Raw genomic sequence first — 21,941 nt, 5'->3', positions numbered from 1 at the left:
GGGCGCTTCATTGAAACATATGATGTGTGAAAATATTATCTATGCAAAGCATTTGTTTTTAATATTAAGAAACTCTATTAATTTTAAGCACACAATTGTTACTAAATTTCATCAGAAATGAGTTCGCAAAATCGCTTGTATAGACTAGTATCTAGAAAAAAAATGATTTCTCATTGCAGCCAATTAGGCATTCGCCATAATAATTATTCAGGGAACACCTTTAGCTGACATAATCATATACATATACCTAAAGATATACGTATGTAGGATAAACGTGTGCACATATTCTTATATAAAAATGGGTACGAATGTATATACATACATATAATATATATATTTATGATTTATGGTATAAACTATATGAGCCACTTTGATCTATCGATAACGCCGTTGGCCTTGTTTTGTCTTTATTTCCTTTTATTAAATAAACGATGCGCACTAGAATCCGGTAATCAAGGTACACGTGCACATATTGAAAGAATTTTGATAAGTTCAGGAGTTGTTTTCCGCAATGTAGTTAATAAACAATTCACAGTTGGTTTCTGAAAGCGCGTTAACAACACACTAAATTAACGCTTTGTTACAAAATTCTAGACACTTGGCGGAACTTGCTATAAGGCACTAAAGCAATACGAAATAGAGTGAAAATAGCAGACAATACAAATTCCATAAATTTTAACTATAAACTAATTAAGCGCCAAATACATGTATCGAAAATCATAAATTTCCTGCGTTTAAGTGCCGTGACTTCAAAGAGCTTCGCAATTAAAACAAAATAAATAAAATAAAAAACCTGGTAATGTTTTTAAAAACACAAAATATTTTTCAAAAAACGTTGAATTATATCAAATGGCTTTTTATGCTCTACGAACTGAATACGCAAATTTCGATTTTTGAGCCCTGGGAGCGTGTGTTTTCGCGTAAGTTGTATACAGCTCAGAAAAAAGGCTAATATTTTTATAAAGTATCAAACTAAATTATAAAATAAAAAATTTCAAAAAATATACTTAAGTTTTAGCATTAAACGGAGAGTTTAGTTTCAGTAATTAATTTGCATGTTGATTGAACGATAACTCCTTTTTGTAGCACTAATAAGTTGGTTGCACCTGCAAGGAAGTGGGTATTATTATATTGATTACATTCCATAAGCTTGTAGTAACGTTTATATACATACATATGTATATATTTATAATGTTGACACCTTCCGCTGATTAATCAATTTTTTTTTACACAAAATTGTTTTTAATTGTTTTAATAGTACTTTGCAAATATCGGAGATTATCCACAGACAACTAATAACCATTAGAAGACCATAAAATAAATATTGATAAGCGTAATTTTTACATATGTAAACAGTAGAGTAAGCTTTTTAATGATTAAATATCGTTCGAAGTGTTTTCAATTGCATTCAAATATTTATTTTATTCTTTTTTTAACGATTGTCTGAAATTGGCTGTTGAAAGCATTACTGATACAAATTTTTTACTAGTATTCTAAATATTTAAGCAATATTGAACTTTACTAAATAGAAAATATATTATTTTATATTTTTAGATATTATACTACTTTTCGGCGCCGTAATTCTCATATATACCATTAGTTTTATACCGAACTTATCAAAAGCACTACTAATGTTTGCGCTAAATGGCGACTGGCAGCAAGATTCAACAACAAACAGCTTACAAACGGAAAGATTTACCCAGCAAATAATTATGTATATGAATTAGAATTTTAGGTAAAATATTAGCATTTATAATTTATAATTTTTTATTTATTTATACTCAAAAGAAATGCTGCGTTAGATTATAAATGTTGCTAATAAAATAAATTTAAACCTGTCTCTTATACACATCTAGATGTGTATAAGAGACAGGCATTTATAATTTATAATTTTTTATTTATTTATACTCAAAAGAAATGCTGCGTTAGATTATAAATGTTGCTAATAAAATAAATTTAAACAAAATTACACGTTAGTAACACATAAATTGTTGGTCAATAGGCTAAAAATGTTGGAACGCTAATTGTCACTTTTATTATTAGTTACTTTGTTCATACATACACATGTATGTAAGCAAATATTAACGTTCTGCAAATATCAACGATTTAAGCACCTACAACCGGAAGTTTGTTATTTTTCATTTTCTTGGCCTGCAAATTAAAATTTCGTTCACATATGCATGAAGACTTAACCGCATTCACGTTTCCTTTATTTTAGCATTATTTTAGTTATTAATTAAAGCTGTAGCGAAATTAAATTAAGTGAAAACCAAGCAATTCGTTGCAAAAATAATTTATAATTTTTCAAAATGTCTGCTTTAGAGCTGCCATACCAGATTTTTGAACAATGTACTTCTGTAAAATCAGGTGTACGGCTAAGTTGTCATTAAGTTATAAGCGGTTGCAAAATATTCCACCAGAGTTAGTATTAATTCTTTTAATTAGTATTTGTTTTTGTAATTTGCGGTACAAAAAAATTATATAACAAATATAGTTAATAACAGGCGACAATACTAATTCGTAAAGTTTGGCAATATAACATAATCGTTTCGAGACTCGGTGAAGTATGACAATTTACTGACAGTTAAACATCACACAGTTTTTGTTTACGTTTGTGCTTGTTTTATTGGTGATATTCTCAATGAGTTTTAAGTGAAATGATTAATAAATTCGAACATGTCCAACGATAAACGAACTATTTACGTCGGAGCATTAGCAGATGAAGTTACGGAGAAACTACTTAATAATGCTTTTATACCCTTTGGCGATATTGCCGATATACAAATGCCGGTCGACTACGAATCGCAAAAGCATCGTGGATTCGCCTTTATAGAATATGAAATGTCGGAGGATGCCGCCGCAGCGATAGATAATATGGTATAGTGCTAGTCAAGTTCTACATAACATAAATTACATTGATTTTAATTAATAGAATGACTCGGAGCTTTGTGGTCGCACGATACGTGTAAATCTCGCCAAGCCAGTGCGCATTAAAGAAGGCAGTTTTAAGCCTGTCTGGGCTGACGACGATTGGTTGCAGAAACATGCCGGCGCGACACTAAAAGATGATGAAGCTGAAAACACAGTCGGCACTAATGACGAGAGCGCCGATACAACTGCTAGCAAGCCTAGTGGACCCGTGGTTATTGAGAAAGCAGAGAAACGTAATCCTCAAGTTTTCTTCGACATACGAATAGGTGGTCATGATGTGGGTCGCATTATAATGTTACTGCGCGCCGACGTAGTGCCAAAGACAGCGGAAAATTTCCGTGCGCTCTGCACGCATGAGCAAGGCTTTGGCTATAAAGGTAGTATTTTTCATCGCGTCATACCAGAATTCGTAAGTAAACCTATTGAGGCAAAATATATAAAGATTTTCACAGCCAAACGCAATTGTAGATGTGCCAAGGTGGTGATTTTACTAATAACAATGGCACAGGCGGAAAGTCTATATATGGCAAGAAGTTTGCAGATGAAAATTTCACTCTCAAACACAATGGCTTTGGAACACTATCAATGGCTAACTCAGGACCCAATACAAATGGCTCACAATTCTTTATCTGCACCACCAAGTGAGTTTCTCCTGCAATATAGAACCATATAAGAGTAGCGATACAATCGCATGTTTATTTTCTAGAACGGATTGGCTAGACAACAAACACGTGGTTTTCGGACATGTAATTAGCGGAGCAGATGTAGTACGAAAAATGGAACGATGTGGAAGTAAAGCGGGTACCACAACACAAAAAATTGTAATATATTCATGTGGAGAATTGAAATAAACACGAAAATTTAATTTAAACATATTTTGTTTTTATTTAGTTTATTTTGTACATAAATGTTAAAATAAGGCTGCAAATCCAATACAAACACGCCTGCAATGAAAAAAAAATATATATATATTAGAAATGTTGAAAATTCAAATGGACAAAACGATTTTGAAATAATGAGTCAGTTTAACAGTAAACAGCATGGTTTTTAAATTGGGTTCGACTCAGAAGAGGGATCCTGAGTGAGGATAAATCATCATTAAAATATTCAAAATTCAGTTATAATACATATAGAAATCAAGCTCACCTTTACTCCCGATACAACTGCAATCCTTTCCATAATTATCATGATTATTGATATGTTTTAACTGAAATGAACAAAATATTTGTTAATAAAGAATTTTTTTTCATTTCATTTATAATATGGAAACATTATATCAGTTTAACAGTAAACAGCATGGTTTTTAAATTGGGTTCGACTCAGAAGAGGGATCCTGAGTGAGGATAAATCATCAAATTAATGGAAGTACACAAATAGAAGAGATTTATTTATACACACCTTTTCATGTTTCCTCAATATATCAATGAGTAGTAATATGTTACCCATATGCTTCAGCAAATCTGTAAGAGATAAAAAGAGCTAACATTAGTTCTTGAAAGATATGTTAATGTACGAAATTGAAGATTATTTAATATTTTCAGTTGGAAAAATTTGTTACATGTATATTTCAAATGAACTATACTATTTATGAGTCATCATATAAATATAACAAATTTCTAATTAATATATACTGACCTTTTGAATATACAGCTTCCAATATTTTTACATTTTCACATTGAACTGGAACTGCAGTCTGAAATTAAAGGACATAAATATATTACCTACAGCTCTATGTTTATTACAAAATTAATATTAGTTTCGAGTATTTTCAGAATCCTTTTGGTTTATTTTTAAGTTGTAAATCAGCAATTGCTTACTTATGATTAAACTTATCATCATTTGCATTTGAATGTACGATATCATATATTAAATGCATTTATTTAAATTTTTTAATATTTACCTTTTAATGATATTTGGGTCATCTTATGCACTGTAACCAAGCTTTCTCCTTCAACTGGCTTTAATTAAAATAGCAGCTGCAATATTATTTAGTTTCAGCTGCACATTTTACAAGCCGCTGCAAGTTTTCCAGCTATAAAAAATAATAAAAAGTATTTATTAATAAAGGAAGAATACTTAAATCTTATATTAAGTCATATATTAAGATCAGAATCCTTTTGGTTTAATTTTAAGTTGTTAATCAGCAATTATTTACTTATGAATAAACTTATCATCACTCATATACTTTATATGTAATTGATCTCTATTTTATATTTACCTTTACTAAAACATGTTAGGCCATTTTGTTCAGCATAACCCTTTTATACGTCATTCATTCGGCTGCAAAATTAAAAGACAAAAAAATGACACAAATGCATTACGTCACTAAAACTAATCATTAAATAGAATAACTCAGCTGGCCGTTCTTATCTATCCGCAAAAATGCAAGTGCTTACAAATAAATTGTGAAATTTAAACGTAAAACACTTTTTCAGGACGAGAACAATCATCAAATTATACGAGTCTTGAACAAAAATGTAAGAAACAACTTACGTGTGTTAATTGTATCAGTAATTTCCAACGCCATCCTTTCAAATAACATTCAGCTTTCATAAATTATGGATACTACATATTTATGCCTACAAGATTTTAGCAATATTTTGCTGAAAACTGTCATTTCAATTAGATATTTTTCCAGCTATTTCCAAATGTTTAGTAATGCGAAGTAGACTGCTTCAAGATCAAAAGTAAAATGAACGAATTGGCCCGAATTCCAAAAGAACAGAACGAATATGACAATGGCGTAGTTGCCACTTGGCTAAAAAGGAAACAGTTGTTGAGAAGTCTCCAATTGTTGCTGAGCCGGGAAATTAAATATCGCATATATGTATATTTATTAAAAATTATTTTTATTTACTAAATATAGTTGACAATATTTAGAATTTTTAGAAATAAAATCAAACAATTACTGTGTGTTTTAAATTTTTTTTATTTGCCTATGTATTGAACAATGTGGCTGGCTTAAAAACAATTTGTCATTTCAATTTCTTTTCAAATTGTAAAAAATTAAATTAAAATACATAACAGCAATAATATCAAATATTAGTCAAAATATGTTTTTTTCTATAAATTTTATGAAAACGCCTTTTAATCTCGAAATTTAAGTGTTTTATTGTGCAAATACCTTAAAGCGGGAGCAAGAGTAACCAAAGCGCGAGAAAGATGGCAAAGAAAAAACCGAAAAGAAAATCTGCCGGAAAAGGAAATAAAGCAGCAAAAATTGAAAAAGAATACACCATTTTAACGATGGAGGAGCAACAAGCGCGCGATGCGAAGTATGCAATGCGATTGGCAGATTTGCGAACGTGTCTTTCCTTTATTGACGGTAAGTGGGCAGTAAACGCTTAATGGAGTCTTTAGATAAAGTAAGAAGTAATGGGAAATGAGAAATAAATAAAGTTAAGCTTGCTTTGTGCTTTAATGACTGGAGTGACGATTTTGCAAACTCCAAGCAAACAGTTTTTTGTAGCAGCGGAAGAATCTAAAATTCTCTTTCCATTTTTCTTCATTGAACAGAGGCGTTTCTTAAAGTGGAGGAATTAAAACGCGGAGAGGACGTCATAGAGAAAGTTTGTAGCAAATTAATTATATTTGCATATAAATATGCTCATCAATCGCTTGCTTTTAGTGGAAAAAATATTTGCTTTGTGATGGTCTACCCAAGCCCTATATGCCGCCAGCAGTGCGTTTGTTCTTTGAGAAATTGCAGCATTTCGATCGTTTGAATACTGAGAAAACCATTGATTGGCTCTTGTCGGTTGATGAGCGCAGCGTTTTGTCACAGGATATATATAGCAAAGATATGACGCGCAGGGCATTGGTCAAAGAATTGCGTCCCAATTTCGGAGATGAGTACAAAACTAACATCGATTTACTATTAAAAGTAATTTATATATAAATAAGTTGAAAACTTGCAAACAAAATTAATTATTCTTGACGACAGGTTGTAAAGAGCATTGAGTATTATGGAGACGATGATGCGAAAACCGCTAAAGCACCGCTACGCCTTTTGCGCGATATATTGGAGGCATGTTGTGATTATTAAACACAAAAAATATAGCTTAATAAAAATAATATTGATTTGCAGCAAAAAAGAGCGGCCTATGAAGAAATCGAGCACTATTTCGATCATTATGCATATCGCATATTATCATCCGAAGATTCCTATATGGAGTAAGATTGCCGCTTTTAAATAAAATTTAAAATTAATTTTAGCTAATGTTCCAATCTCATCACACAGTTCTGTAAATGCCACTACAGCTGAATATTTTTATGAATGCGAGAACTTTGGTATACACATTTGGACGTTAAAAAATGTGCCTATACTCTTTCAATTCCTAGAGTAAGTATAAACAATTTATTATCAACTGAACGAGGTATAATAAGTTTGCATGAAGCTTGTTATATCATCATTACTTCTCGGAGTCACCCAAGCATTGATCAGGCACGGTGCCTGCGTTTCTTTTATAGAGCTAGCTAACAGCCAGCTTACCGCGAGATTACATTATGACTGTTAAATCACATCACATTGCGGTATGAGTGTCACCCAAGCACTGACCAGGCACGCTGCCTGCTTTCCTTTTCTAGAGTCAGCTAACAGCCAGATTCCCGCGAGATTGTATTATGACTGTTAAATCACATCACTTTGCGGCGAGAGCGTCGGCCAGGCACGGTACCTGTTTTCCTTATATAGAGCCTGATCAAAAAATCAAAATCAAGATTCAGATTTTTATATAACTTTTTTGCTATAATGTGCACATGAGAATGGTATTACAGCTTACATCACAGTATATACTGAGGCTTACATGCAGCTGAATTTAACGTTTTTTTCTTTTTTAATTCAAACTTTCGGGCTGTTTAATTTTAATATTTTTAATTTTCTTCTTCTTCTTATACGAACAGCTTACCATGTGTTGAGGCAAATTTACATAAACTTCAAGTTAAGATTATTTTACCGTATTCTATACTAAAAGAAAACCTTACCATAAGAGCCATACACTTCTTATTCGATCCGTTTAGTGAGAACGCTAAGAGCTTTAAGCAAGACATTAAAGACGTTGTGGAAGACTTGACAGCTGGCATACCGGGTACGTTAACTATATAAAAAATAAAGCAAATTGATGTAAAATAATTAAAGCTGGAATATTAATTTTTAACGTACTTTTAAAGATTTACACGAATGCTTGGTGCATGAACATTTTCTACAAGTGGACTTGCAGAATCAAGTGCGGACGAAATTGATGGAGAGACGCGCCGACTATGAGAGCAAAGTGCAGTAAGTACATTTGTATGCAAAAGTGTTTATTATATTTTTATATTTTTACTTGTTCCGTAAAATTGTATATTTTTTAACACTAGCGCGCTGAATGAACAACTGGAAAGTTTAAAGAAAGCCAAGTCCGCAGATGATGACAAAAAGAAGGAGCCAAAACTGATTAAACTGCCAAAGGAACCGCCTGTAATCAGCGAAAATACATTTCCGGATGTCTGGGATGACTTTTTGCAATTGGAAAATGAGCGTTACAACAGTTTCATTAACAATATTTATAATCCAGAATCCTTGCAGTTGGAAACCGATGAGGTCATATACAATATATAAATTATAATAATAAATAATAAATAAATTTTATTTTCTCCTTTGTAGATTAATTTGAAGAAATATACCATACTCGGCGGCATATATCAATTACATTTTGTTAAGAAGCCTGTACATTATAATTTCAACGATTTCAATATGACATGGCATGAGAATAACGGTGAATTACTAATTATTAAAGACGTTATTGCTGAGGAAGTGCTACCGCCAGTTACTTCACGTATCTCACTACATTCTAGTACATCAATATTACGCACGTCAGCATTATCTCGGCGTAGCATAGCACGTCTAACGGCGGCCGAGTTGAGTCAACTCTTTATTACACCGCCACAAAATTGTGATAGTCCGAATTTCGTGGTAACAATTGAATTGCCTGAATATTTATGCTTATGGGGTGAGCCTTTGGCATGCCATTACGAAGATAATTTAGTAGGTTACGAAACGGAGAAATTGTCCAGTGAAAATATACAGAGTATAACGCCATCTATACCAATTGATGAGCAGAATAAGGTGTTGTCTAAGGATCGTGGTAGCACCACGTTTACTTACCCTTCTGTGGACCTTTCATATACGCCGCGACAATCGACATCGAATCTTTCTGTGCGCACGAAACGCTCATTTTCGAACATATTCCGTCCATCAATAGCGTCGCTGGTCACTTTTATATCGCAGCAAACGCCGATGCATCAAGCAATGACTTTTCCCACAGTTGAAGACTTTGTTTTGGATTTGCCTTTAAGTCTTGTACAAATACGGAATATACAACGTTATTGCCTGCCACGTATTATATCGTCCTTCAAGTTCCCCGTCGAATTGCAGGACGAAGCCAACGAGGAGCAACGTGGCAAACCGAAGAAAGGCGGTATTTTGATGCGTAAGCGTCCCTCCGAAGACAGTGAACAATTGGAAGCAGTTAAGGAATTTCAGTATGATGGTCAAAATAATCCTGAGCGCATATTCCCCAATTTACCACGCCTCGAAAAGATACACATGGATTATGTAATTCATGACAAGGACAGTGATACTTTGACCGCTACAGGTACAAAGCATCCAGTAAGTTTCTCCGATTTGGTGCAAACACTGGACAAAATCCGGGCGTCTTATCAGAGCAGCTATAAAAAAACACTTCAAGTGGCCGATCGGAAAATGAACGCGATTTTATTTAAGGATCATAAGAGGAAAATGAAAAATATCAAGTCAGAAGAGTCATTTGCTAAAACACCAGTGACATCACAGTCCATGGCAAGCTTACAAATGGCAAAGCATAAATTGCTTAAGCGTAAAACACGCACAAGCGATTTGGATATACTAAAGGGTAAAGAACCAAAGGAGCGTGTACGGACGGAAACTATCGTGAAGCCGGAAATTGAGAGGGAGTCGGAAAAAGATTTGGAGAAAGAAGACGAGAAGGAAGAAAGGGAAGAGGAAGAGCTATCGAAAGAAGCAGAGGAAATGCCAGAACCTGAAAAGGAAATTAAACAAAAAGCATTTCACTTTTCACACTGGACAACTAAATACATCAATAAGACACAGTATGAAAAAGAGAAACATAAAATCACCATTTGGACTGATAGATTGGGTGAGTATGTGAAAGAAATTAAAAAAACTAGGAAGTAATACTGAAACATTGCTACTTTTCTTAATTTCAAGGTACAATTGGTTTGGCGTACAAGTTATACGAGCACTTTCCCTTTAAAGATTGGAGAGTTGAACCAGACATGGAGAAGTAATATATAATTATTTTGATTATTATTGTTATTATTGTTTTTGTACATATTCAATAGTGAGGGCGAAGTAATTTTTACACTGGAGACCCAATATGTTAGATGTGTGATTAATATTTCAGCTGCTGGCTATCGCGGGTATGTAACAGAGCCCACGAAAGGTTATGTTCGTCATCGTAAAATCTATATGGACATAAAAGAACCGATAACAGATTTTAAGGAATTGAAGAAGGTAATTGCTTAAATAATCTCACAAAAGTGTTGTTATAAATTAATCAAAAGAAAAATGTGTTTTATACAATAAAACTATACAAATTTAAGATATTAAATACACATGTATATGATTTATATACAAAAAAATAAAAACGCATATTCATTTTCTTCGCCTTTCTTTATAGCATTTTCATGACCGTTTCTTGAATATTTTTTCCAATCACGATGCTCGTTTTTATATAGAAAATGGTAATATAGTAAACATTCTCATACCTATATTGTTATTTTTGTTGTTTTTTATTGCTTTATGCAGGTTACTTTTCAGAAAAGCATTTAGCTTGTGAATTACACACCTACTCTTGCATAGCGTTACACTGTTTGATGTTGAAATTTGCACGATCTGATTGGAATCGTTTGGCAAACCGTCGTGATATTGTATTAAACTTCGGACATTGTCGTGATCCACAAGAAAATATGATGCAAGTGCATATAACTCCGGAGAATGCCACCTTTGTGGATATAAAGGAGTTGTGTTCGGATAATTTGGATGTATTTTTATTGGACTACACACTGACCTGGCGCAATATAGATGTGAGTATTAAGCCCACGAAAAAACATATAAAATATGTAGTTGAACAAAACTATCAAAATATGTTACAACAAGAACATCAAAATCAAGTTCTTGTTTGGACAAATTTTTTATTTTTAATTTCTTTGTGCAATGTTTTCTACTCCAACAACAGCACAAGTTGCTTTTTCCGCATATTTCATTAATTGATTTCAAATTCTTTTAGAGTTATTGTGACTTCCATCACCTCATTATGTCTGCATTTCTTTCCGCACTCGACAATCGCTGCAAAGATCCGAAACTCTTGGTAAATGTTAAAAATTTACTCTACGAAATACGTCCGCTAAGCTATTCATAAATTAATTCCCAGAAATAAAGCGTTTATATAAATTTTAATATATTTTAGTTTTTTATTATCTTAATATATTTTCAATTTGTCTCGAAGTATACAGTAAATCAGAATATATGTATCTTTGATTTTACATAATGCACATAATTTAGTTGAAAGCGCACTGCAAATTTAAGTTGATCGAGAACAAAACCACAATCCCTTTCATTTACAACAAATGTTATGTTTTTTGCACTATTAAATGCTTAGCTTTACGAATTGCAAATGGAAGTAAATCGAAAAAATTTATTCTCCAATATAATTGTGGAATGAGTTTTTGTTTTGTCTGCATACTTCTACAAGATGCAGCAAAAAATAATAAATGACAATCAGCAATTTTATGGAAATTGAAATTAAACGTAGAAAATTAACTTATTTACTAAACTTAGGAGCAAAAGTGTACATTGGAAATTAGTTGCAAACATTCAAAGGTGTGTACAAAGCAGCAACCGGGCACTAGGGAAGCACTCGTTCTATGGCCGCCATTAAACTCTTGTTGGTACACTGATGACGTAGACATTTCCATAAGATCTATAAATGTTGCTACAGGTGTACGCTCGCCGTTTGTTCTTGTTGCCTTTACACACACCCTATTTTGCTACATAGCTTCTTCTGATTCCTTAAGAACGGTTGTATTTACCCCAAATATGCAACATGAATACGGAGGCAATAAAAAGCAGAGACATCACCAACACGGGCACGGGTCCACTGCAATAAAATTAATCAATTTTTTAGGAATGCATTTTGTTTTTGTAATTTACTAAAATATAACAAAAGTAATTATATATTGCACTGCGATTCTTTTGTATTGAAATAAAACTTTATGATTTTGATATTAGAGGAAATGGCAAAAACACTGCATCATTAATAATATAAAACTTTAAAAGCTAAGTATTATTTATCACTTTTTAAACTTGAAACTAGTTCATTGATACTTAAAAAAAAGAGAAAGTACAAATGCAAAAAGTGGGCAATTGTGACCCCAATTATGCAAAGCATAAAATGCCATGTTGGCACATAAACACTTACACTTTAATGCCGGGCGAGTCATCGGTGTAGAAGCGCCACATGCCACCAGTGCCAGCACCAGTGGTGCGACTTCTGGCCGCTGTGGTGCTACTTGTGGTCTTTCGCTGTTTCAAGTTGCTACCACCAGCACCACCACTGCGTGGCGCTGTCATCTTAGTTGGCGAACGTGAACCACTGCCCACGGATGTTGAACTAGCTGGTGCAGGCTGCAATTATACGAAATAATATTGTTAATTCTATACACTTGAACATTCTATTTAATAATTTACCATTTTGTTATTTAACTATTGGCAGTTTTATATAGAAACACGTATTTACAACTGGCCAATCGAAATCACAACGAACCAATTGAATGCTTCCTAAAAAATAAAGACTTCGCCGTAAATGTATGACAGTTGGTTGTCGTCGTTTTGACGATTTCGTTGTTTTTTCCAATTCGGCTATTCAATCGTTTCCACGTAGACGACGAAAGTTGGCTGCAATGACAGTTAGCTGTCAAAAGGAAAACGTCAGCATTTTTTTTGATGGATGAAACGTAAGATGTCGCTCGAATACCATTCCGTTTTTTTATATATTCGGGCATACGCGTCTGTTGGAAGCGGAAATTTTGATAAATTATTGAAATATTTTATATTTAATGAATGGTTGGTAAAAATTCTGTAAGTGTATATATTAAAGTATTTGTGTATTGTGTTTCAAAGTAGTTTTAATACAATGTAAGTAAAAGTCTTCTATTAAGTGAGTTTAACATTTTGCTTTTATTGTGGGCAAACTTAGTGGTTCTCCCCGGGCGGAAATACAATACAATGGAGGAAATGAAGAATCTTATGTGTGTGATAGGTAAGTTTAGCTAATTTTAAACAAATATTATTGATTTAGAAATATTTGTATATAATAGGGAGTGACGCAGAGATGGATGTTATGTAGAAATATTCAGCCGACCCTCGGAAAAATTGTTGCATTTCCCATAACAGCCGGTTTTACGCACCGGAAATGACCGGTAAGTTTTAGTTTAAGTTGTATAAATCGCAACAACTCGCATCTACGGCATTTACTCTTCATTGTGATTTTTGTACCCTGAAGAGGTTGTAAACGAGCGCTCGAAATAAAGTACTTGCGTGGAAAACTTTTTTATTTGCCAGGATATCTTCGAAGACGGCAAAGATTACCGGTTGAGATAACGTTCAAATTGCCGCATAAATTCTTTAGATCGGTCTATTATAGTTGCCACCGATTCAAACCAAGGTGAAAATACTTGTATACCTTTTTATGCTATTTTATTTTTATGTTAAGTTTAAGGCTTCTTTACAACAGCAACAAAGCTTCGCTTCTGTTAAATTTACCATATATTGTTTAATTTTTATTAAAACATCTTGTTTACAGTCATATTGCAAATCCCATCGTACCCATCATTCAATATTAATTAAAGAACATTTTATTTTTGTCAAAGTAAAGTTTATTTCGTGCATAGAATATATACATATATATATATATAAGCTACGTTACATAAGTGTTTTAAATATATGGTCTTGTATATTTTTTAAACAATAATTTTCCACATTATTCCGCCTCTTCTCTTCTTATATTTGCCTTTAATTGAAAACACTAAATTAAAGAATGATCATTACAATAATAATATTATATTATAGCGGGTGTATGCATAGGTAGAGCCTAGTGGTGAGTCACAAAAATTCATTTACTATTTAGGAATATCATGTCCTTGTGTTTAAGTGCATGTTATGCGGCTACAAGCTTGCGTTTAAAAGTCTCCCGTATCATTTGCTCTATACATCTAAGTATGCACTTGTGATACTGTTGCAATTAGTGTTTGCTTATTTGAAAAAATTGCACATTTTCTTTATATTAATAACTGGCTAAACTGTGCGCAACACACATTATACATTTGCTACAATTTCTTTATATATTTAAGTGTGGTTAAAACTAGCGTAGCAAGACATGATATCCACCGTTATAGTGAAGCAGTAGTCAAATGAAAATTAACTAAACAATTAAATGGGCAAAAGTATATTTTAGCTGTGTGAATACAAATTGTAACATTCTAATGGTTGTGTATATAGTGTTAAATAATCTCTAAAGATTGACATTTGCTTTTCCCCAGTACTTTGCATATAGTATGTATATAGCACATAATATTTTTATTACAGTTAACTTGTTTATATGTGTGGAATAATTTTTGTTTTAAGTTAAGAATAAATGTCGTCAAACTACCAGTAAACTAGTAACCCCGTATATTTGTATATACTTAATTTTTCATGCTTTAATTTTGTTGTTTCATCTAAGTGCATTATGAAGAATTCTTGCTTATATATGTTTTTTTTTTTTTTGTTATTTTTGTTCTACTTTAACTTTTTATATGTGTGAAATGAGGAATAATTAAGTTGCAGACAAAATATCTAAGTTTATGACGAGCTGGCACTCGTATGTCCGCCCACTGATGACGTTGTTATTGCAGTCGTGCCATTTGCATTATGTGATTTGTGTTCGTCCACACCTTTTAGGTTAGCATCGACCTTTTTATCCTTTAATTGTCAATTTTCAGCTGACATAACGCCGATATCCTCATTAATGGACAATAATTGTTGTATGAAATCTTGATCGTTGATGACATCGGCTAAGGATTTACAGAGTTCGGTGAGCTCCTTCTCTTTCATATTTAACTGCGGTGCCAGTTTGCACAAATGTTGCTGCACATTATCGGGAATCTATAAATAAAGAAAAAAAATACATACATACATGTGTGTATTGATGCAACGAGTAACTCTTTAGCACAACGGTTATACCTTTCCAGGGTGCTTGAAAACATTGAACATGAATTTCACTTTTATGCGTTGATCATTTGGTCCATCATAGAAGAGAGTGAAATGTGACTCGTTGCAGTTTGGCACAACCGGTAGGTAAATGCCCGCAAACACACGTCCTTTGGCGTCACGCGACAACAACGAGCGGAAGTTATACACCAGATTGCGACGCACTGTCACATCGATCGCCGTCACATAGGGCTGTTCGACGTAGATGAGCGACGATTTGAATGATTGCTCATCGCCGCGTGTTTCACGTTCCATCCATTCAACGAACTTCTTGTTTTGCAGACAATAATTGTAGCAGTAGTCACGTTGCAGACGCGCTTCTTTCGATTGTGTGAACCAACCTGTGCGAAATTGTGAAGAGATTTGTTAAAAATATATATGTTCATTTAGATACACTGCTTTTACATACCTGTATGTGGGTACATTTGATCGGACATCACGGTAACAGCGCGTCCAATGTGATAACCCGGATCCAATATCATAACACCTTCACGTCCGGCAATCGAAATCTTCATAGCAACCATAGCGTGTTCCTTTTCGACGTTGGCATGTGGCGAGTTCAAACCGCCCACTTCATCGGTGCTTTCAATGTAGTCACTTTGCGACATGACCTGTTCTTCGCACGAAACTAAATACAAATAATGTTGTAGCACTGGAAAGATCTCAATAATGCGTGTCACTATCTCCATAGCCAATGAGACACACATGTGATGACGCCTGTTTATGGGCAAATCGTAGAATTGGAAGAACGACTTGAGATCCGAGCGACGTGTACGCTTGAAGGCGCGATAAAAGTCCACAAATAAGTTGACGGTATCGTAATGTGTCTCCTCGAGCATACGATGTAATTTCGTCTCAATAATCGCATTTAGATCTTCATATTCCCAAACCGAATCGAAATGCAGTACGCCTTTGGCGTATTCATCATCACAGCCGGCTGCCCAATCGGGCAACGGCAGCGGATGTCCCAGCGGCCAGATTCCATTGATTTGATTGAATGCAGTTAAATTGTAGCTATCCTCATCGGCCCACCACTCTTGTTGGCCGTGCATTTGGTTGCGCCACCATTTGCGATGCTGCTCCTCAAGTAGTTTACGTATGTTCGAGCAGCGTTCCATTGATGCACTCGATGTCACATTATCCACTTTGTCAATGTTTCTAATCGTATCGGAGTCAAATGCAATGGCACCGGCCACAACAGCTTCCACCATTTTGTTCTCAACATTTTTAATTTTGCTGTCAATTGTTGTTGTTGTGGCTGCTGCTGCTGCGGCTGCACCAACTGCATCGTAACCATTTGTAACGCCGTGTCGTCGTCCACCAGTGTCGTTGTCATCATCCACATGGCTTTCATCAACATCATGGTGGTTGTCCGTCGACCACGTCTCGTTGTCGTTGTCCACGTTGCATTGCTGCTGTTGGGCGACAACAATTCGTTGGCCGTTGTTGGTTTGTGGTCTATCTTGAACAGGAACGGTGTTCGTAGTCAATCCAACTCGTACCGTACCCGCCGATGGACCGGCATCGGCGCCGGAGCCAACAACAACAGCTGCTTCAACAGCTGTTGTGCTTGCGGCGGCGGCGCCACATCGCACCAGGCTGGCTTCGGCGAGTCAACTTGGCCATTCGGCGCCCCAACGGCCAACCGTTGGCACGTAGCCACTTTCGCAATCATTTAATGAGGTTTCTAGATTAATTTTGGCTGTTGCGTTATTTGTTAATGGAATAGCGGTAGCTGTAGCGGCAGCGGTTGCTGGAGCGGCGGCGGAGGCGGCTGCAGCACCGTTACACGTTGAAAATAGACTATTCCGGCCCTGCGCGCTTTTGAACAGGAGGTCCGGCTCGTCTCCAAAATACGATGGTTGTTTAGAAAGCTCTGTGTGTAGGCGAAAAAATAATAAAATACCGATGTTATTAATAAGTAGGAAATATAAATATATATTTTAATGTGTAGTATAGTGTATATATATTGCGACTAGTAACCGGAATGTGGTTTGAGTTCTGCAACTATTTTGTATCTTTATGTATAAATAGATAGATAGTTAATAATGTGGTATTGCGACTGCGACCTAGGGTCTATTGTGCCCGCTCCTAAATTACATTTGATCACCTAGGTCCAGCATCCTGAATAATTCGAGGAGCCTGCTGAGCGCTACTGAGCTTATGTGATCATGCCTGCTTTTGCAAATTGCTTGACAATCCAGAATCAGGTGTACTGGGGTTTCCTGTTCCATGTCCATATTGGACAAGTGCTTTCTGAGCTTGCCGGGCCCTGTGTAGAGCACGACAACGAGGCGGAATTTGTCACGAGGGAGGTTGATTATGTCCTTAAACCTTGAGAGGTTCTACCCTCCTAGAAACAGCTTAGCATTGTACATTCCTGCTGCCTACTGACGGTGCTGTTCTCTCTCCACTCTCTCTTCCGTGCGTAGCAGCTTCTTAAAGGTGTGGGACCCCACTGTGATGCATGGTGCTGGCACAGGAATCCAGTTTATGAATTTTTGGTTTACTTAAAGCTTACTGGAAAGTTATGAGGAACTTTTTAAAATGTTCTGACAATTTCTAGCAAATTATTGCAATTTTTGGCTTCTAAAGACACGTATAGCACAGTCGTATGTTTGCTAAGTATATTTTTTCGAGTTGACTGTTGTTTGCAGCCTAAAACAGTTCATCATGTGATCATGCTTTGTTATTAATCTCTTATCGGTGTTTGCTTATAGAACTCAATGAAAAAAATTACTTAACATACATAAATATATTTATTGTAGTATATCAACAAGATTTTAGGTGCAAAATAATAAATTCGAATGGCGGCTGGCACATGACAACCTACTCCTTACCTAATCCCTAAACAGTGCAGCTATCTTCCTTTATTTGCAGACAAAATTCTGTAGCTGTCATTTTTCAATTTCATTTAGCTAACAATAGTACTTTAATAGCTTTATTACTTCCGTAATGTGACGCGTGAGAGTAGCGAAGAGAAGCAATTTCGTACCCAACCCTAAACAATATCCACATATATATGTATATAAGTATGTATGTTGCCGAGGCCATACAGTCGAACATCTGGGAAATTTCAATGACCTCAAATAGCTTCGACGTGCACTGAGATTTCTTAATGAAGATGCATGTTGAGCTGGCTGGCTGCAGTTCTAGAAATGCGTACAATGCTAAAGACATGCTATAGAATGGAGCTGTCGTTGGCTTGGGAAAATGTTTACACTACTTTTGGTTTATTAACCTTAAATATTTTCTGTAAATTTGCCACGAAGTCCAGGATCCAGGAGGAAACATTAGACACTTTATAAAGAGTATATATGCATGATCGGCAAAGAGGAACTGAGTCGTTTTAGATACTCCTGCCTGCATATAAGCGTACTAGTTGCTTAGTTTTTGAGATATCGAGCTAAGATTTCGGGCACGCCCTTTTCTCCTCACGAAGCTGCTCATTTCTTCGAATCGTCGATATCGCACCACTATAAGATATAGCTGTCATAGAATCTAGTCGTTCAAAATTCAGTCCTTATATGAAACAATTTTTTATTTGACAAGATAGCTTCACGAAATTCATCAGGAATTACTATCTAAAGCAACCTTATAATCTTCGAACAAATTGTTGAAATCGGACCACTATATCATATAGCTGCCATACAAAGTGCATGATCAGAATCAAGTTCTTACATGGGAAACTTTTTTATTTGACAAGATATCTTCCCAAAATTTGACACAGGTTATTATCCAAAGCAGCTCTATAATCTACAAGAAAATTGTTGAAATCGAATCACTATATCCTCTAGCTGCCATACAAAGTGCACGATCAGAATCAAGTTCGTACATGGGAAACTTTTTTATTTGACAAGATATCTTCCCAAAATTTTACACAGGTTATTATCCAAGGCAGCTCTATAATCTACAAGAAAATTGTTGAAATCGAATCACTATAGCATATAGCTGCCATACAAAGTGAACGATCAGAATCAAGTTCTTACATGGGAAATTTTTTTATTTGACAAGATATCTTCCCAAAATTTGACACATGTTATTATCCAAAGCAGCTCTATAATCTACAAGAAAATTGTTCATATATGTAGCTGCCATACAAAGTGAACGATCAGAATTAAGCAAACTTTCTTATTTCATAATAAATCTTCAAGTTTTATCCAAGCGTACAAAGGTCCAATAATCAGAATTCCAATAATCAATTGTTTCTTTTTATCGCACTAAAAAGCCATAGAAATAAATATTTAGAAGGTTTTCAATTTACGTCAGCTCTAAAAGCATTACAATGCTGGCCAACACATGCATACATATGTGTACATATTTATGTATATTTTAGCGCCACTAACAAACGTCATTAATACGCACATGCATACATATGTATGTATTTACTACTTGTTTTTCCTGAATTTCTCGCGAATCTGTGCTAAAAGCTTTGTGAATCACACGCTAAATATGAATTTTGTAAAAAAAAAACTACTGTAATTAAATTAGAGAAAATACACGCTGATTCACTAGCGCTGGAGAAGCATAGAGAAAACACATACACATACATATGTACGTGTTTGTACGTTTATAAATAAAATAGTCAGTAATTAATGTTTGCTTAAAAAATATACGCAAGCACATAAACACATACTTATGTATGTATGTATATAGTATATGTTTGTTTGTATTGAAGCAAGTAAACTTTGTACCCAAATATTTCTTTATAAAAAACCCTGCATATCAGACCGCAGACCTTTAAAGCGCTCAGCCACACACACATGATTTCATTATCAAGCATATATTTGTGCATGTGAACGCCGGATGGAGGTCACGTGAAATCGAAATTCATAGTTTGTTCTACTAAACATTCGCGTTTAAGTCTAGGCAAATAATTTCTAACACATAATACAATCTGTCGCTACTCAAATGTCTTTATTTCGGTTTCTCTTGCTCGCATCTGTGTTTCGCTGTCGCCAACGCGAGTGATTGAACAAATTGATTGACTAATGAAAGCAATATGAGCACGCACACAGACAAGCATACATACGTATGTACATATTTACATACAAAAAACAAGCGTATAATAAGCGTAGGTGCCAATAAATGAAAGCTTTTTCATTTGATACTCGTTCAACGCGCCTGGTAACGCATTTTTCACAGCGCTAATATTTATAGTAATTGCAATGGTTCTGCTGTTTACATAGATACAACTACATATTCGTACATATTGAGTATCCAAGCAAAATTACTATTTAAGCGCTAGTAGAAATATTAGAGAGCAGCAAGTAAAACGAAAATTTTAGTGCAAATACATACATACAAACAGAGATATGTACGTGTGAGCTTGCGGTAACCATAAAAATAAAACTGCCTCGTAAATAGCTTTATATACCCCCATGCAAATAAATACATAGATACATATGTACATCGTTGCCACGTATTATGGTTTTTGAAGCAAATATTAAATATTTCTATTTTAAATGCTGTTTTCACTATTTTTATGTTTCACTAAATGCGCGTGAAAACTATAGAAAAATTAAATTTACGGAAAAACATTACTTTGCCATAAATGTAGTTGTTTATGTGCCTTCTTGCTAACAATTTTTACCAGTTAATATTTGCAAGTAAAAGTTTTTGTATGGAAATCTTTTTTATTTGAGAAGATATAATCACATAATTTTACATAGACTATTCTGCAAAGAAATTCTATAATCTTTAAATAAATCGCGTATATCGAACTACTATAGCATATAGCTGTCATACAAACTGACCGATTAAAATCAAGTCCCTAAATGGAAAACTTTTTTATTTGACTAGCTATCTACACTAAATTCGACGTAGACTATTATCCAAAACACCGCTACAATCTCCAAGAAAATGGTTCAGATCGAAGCACTATAGCATATAGCTGCCATACTCGACTGAATGATAAAAATCAAAGCTAAGTTCTTTTTAGTGCCATAAAAATGCATCTGTGAAGGGTGTTATAGCCGATGTTAATATTTTTCTTTATTTCATTTGCATTTACGTCGGTGGAAAAATATTTACTTGCTTTCAGCAATTAAAAACAGCTGGTTTGCCTGTTTGATGGTCATTTAATTAAAATCAATTATTTATTTGTCAGAAATGTAATGGCTGCAAAGGCATTTAATTGATCAAATATTTCGTTTGGAAATTTGCCGATAGTGAAATAATGAAGCAGTGGGACTTTATAACGGTTTCGTATAAGTAAACATATTTAATGAAATAATTACCAATATGAGGTCTTACTTCGAAGTGATGAAAAAATACGAAATGTCAGAAATCGAAACGGAAGGCAATCATGCAGCCGCGTACACTTTTAAAATGGAAGGCTAATTTCTACAGAAAACTTTACTCGTGTACATGTACATAACGTAATATTAGCATGAGCTGGAATAGCTAAGCATGGTTTTAGGAGTTAATGACATTGTGTGACATTATAGTATATATTTTAGCGTTTACTTAGATCAGCGAATGTTTAAGAGTAATATTTATATTTTAAATCCGAGAATGTTTAAGAAAAATATATATATTTTCTGAGAAAATTTAACACAGTAATCTATTTATGATTTTTACAGCAAAAAACCACATACATACGTACATACATATGTTATTGAAGCTATAACTTTGGAAAGAAATTTAAAAATGTGTATGTGCA

General features: G+C 34.4%; 4 protein-coding genes and 2 long non-coding RNA genes across 6 annotated transcripts in view; 3 read left to right on the top strand and 3 right to left on the bottom strand.

Moving 5' to 3' along the window:
- Positions 1-2,592: 2,592 nt before the first annotated feature.
- On the top strand, positions 2,593-3,802 carry LOC108968572 (peptidyl-prolyl cis-trans isomerase E). Its single transcript, XM_018932692.1, has 4 exons — positions 2,593-2,877; positions 2,933-3,340; positions 3,400-3,572; positions 3,638-3,802. The coding sequence occupies exons 1-4, from the start codon at positions 2,677-2,679 to the stop codon at positions 3,780-3,782; spliced, it is 927 nt and encodes a 308-aa protein (XP_018788237.1). The 5' UTR covers positions 2,593-2,676; the 3' UTR covers positions 3,783-3,802.
- Positions 3,792-5,641, bottom strand: LOC108968573. The gene is made up of 7 exons (XR_001993340.1): positions 5,425-5,641; positions 5,150-5,211; positions 4,832-4,963; positions 4,567-4,624; positions 4,330-4,391; positions 4,078-4,138; positions 3,792-3,875 (listed from the first exon to the last, which is right to left on the bottom strand). It is a non-coding gene; the product is annotated as an uncharacterized LOC108968573 (long non-coding RNA).
- A 332-nt stretch (positions 5,642-5,973) lies between these two features.
- LOC108968593 lies at positions 5,974-11,428 on the top strand. Its single transcript, XM_018932718.1, has 15 exons — positions 5,974-6,256; positions 6,448-6,500; positions 6,560-6,814; positions 6,875-6,958; positions 7,019-7,104; positions 7,172-7,273; positions 7,834-8,018; positions 8,101-8,206; positions 8,290-8,512; positions 8,576-10,106; positions 10,178-10,253; positions 10,312-10,483; positions 10,650-10,713; positions 10,778-11,055; positions 11,259-11,428. The coding sequence occupies exons 1-15, from the start codon at positions 6,094-6,096 to the stop codon at positions 11,388-11,390; spliced, it is 3,510 nt and encodes a 1,169-aa protein (XP_018788263.1). The 5' UTR covers positions 5,974-6,093; the 3' UTR covers positions 11,391-11,428.
- Positions 11,429-11,604: 176 nt separating this feature from the next.
- Positions 11,605-12,875, bottom strand: LOC108968594 (protein transport protein Sec61 subunit beta). The gene is made up of 3 exons (XM_018932719.1): positions 12,719-12,875; positions 12,450-12,655; positions 11,605-12,128 (listed from the first exon to the last, which is right to left on the bottom strand). Exons 1-3 carry the CDS (start codon positions 12,719-12,721, stop codon positions 12,041-12,043), a joined length of 297 nt encoding a protein of 98 aa, XP_018788264.1. The 5' UTR covers positions 12,722-12,875; the 3' UTR covers positions 11,605-12,040.
- A 351-nt stretch (positions 12,876-13,226) lies between these two features.
- The window catches only part of LOC108968584, a 25,369-nt gene continuing 16,654 nt past the window's right edge, over positions 13,227-21,941 (top strand). Inside the window, exons 1-2 of the long non-coding RNA XR_001993341.1 lie at positions 13,227-13,289; positions 13,348-13,449. This is a non-coding gene — a long non-coding RNA (uncharacterized LOC108968584). The remainder of the gene's footprint in view (positions 13,290-13,347; positions 13,450-21,941) is intronic.
- LOC108968583 overlaps positions 14,447-21,941 on the bottom strand; it is a 9,846-nt gene continuing 2,351 nt past the window's right edge. Inside the window, exons 2-4 of the mRNA XM_018932705.1 lie at positions 15,687-17,153; positions 15,251-15,618; positions 14,447-15,172 (exon numbers count right to left, since the gene is read on the bottom strand). Of these exons, the coding sequence (XP_018788250.1) occupies positions 14,999-15,172; positions 15,251-15,618; positions 15,687-16,488 (1,344 nt within the window). The 5' untranslated portion in view covers positions 16,489-17,153 and the 3' untranslated portion in view covers positions 14,447-14,998. The remainder of the gene's footprint in view (positions 15,173-15,250; positions 15,619-15,686; positions 17,154-21,941) is intronic.

The sequence above is a fragment of the Bactrocera latifrons genome, unplaced genomic scaffold, assembly GCF_001853355.1.
Source record: "Bactrocera latifrons isolate USDA-ARS-PBARC rearing strain unplaced genomic scaffold, ASM185335v1 scaffold_220, whole genome shotgun sequence".
NCBI classification, from domain to species: Eukaryota; Metazoa; Arthropoda; class Insecta; order Diptera; family Tephritidae; genus Bactrocera; species Bactrocera latifrons.
This window is presented reverse-complemented; position numbering and strand designations above follow the sequence as displayed.

What these genes read in the sequence shown, in the direction of transcription:
- LOC108968572 (XM_018932692.1), top strand. Translation starts at nt 2,677, where the DNA reads ATGTCCAACGATAAACGAACTATTTACGTCGGAGCATTAGCAGATGAA. An exon ending in ATCGCGTCATACCAGAATTC is followed by an intron (nt 3,341 to 3,399) that starts GTAAGTAAACCT and finishes ACGCAATTGTAG; the next exon opens with ATGTGCCAAGGTGGTGATTT. An exon ending in TTCTTTATCTGCACCACCAA is followed by an intron (nt 3,573 to 3,637) that starts GTGAGTTTCTCC and finishes TTTATTTTCTAG; the next exon opens with AACGGATTGGCTAGACAACA.
- LOC108968593 (XM_018932718.1), top strand. Translation starts at nt 6,094, where the DNA reads ATGGCAAAGAAAAAACCGAAAAGAAAATCTGCCGGAAAAGGAAATAAA. An exon ending in ACATCGATTTACTATTAAAA is followed by an intron (nt 6,815 to 6,874) that starts GTAATTTATATA and finishes TCTTGACGACAG; the next exon opens with GTTGTAAAGAGCATTGAGTA. An exon ending in ATTTTAAGGAATTGAAGAAG is followed by an intron (nt 10,484 to 10,649) that starts GTAATTGCTTAA and finishes CTTTCTTTATAG; the next exon opens with CATTTTCATGACCGTTTCTT.
- LOC108968594 (XM_018932719.1), bottom strand. An exon ending in GACTCGCCCGGCATTAAAGT is followed by an intron (nt 12,129 to 12,449) that starts GTAAGTGTTTAT and finishes ATTTTATTGCAG; the next exon opens with TGGACCCGTGCCCGTGTTGG.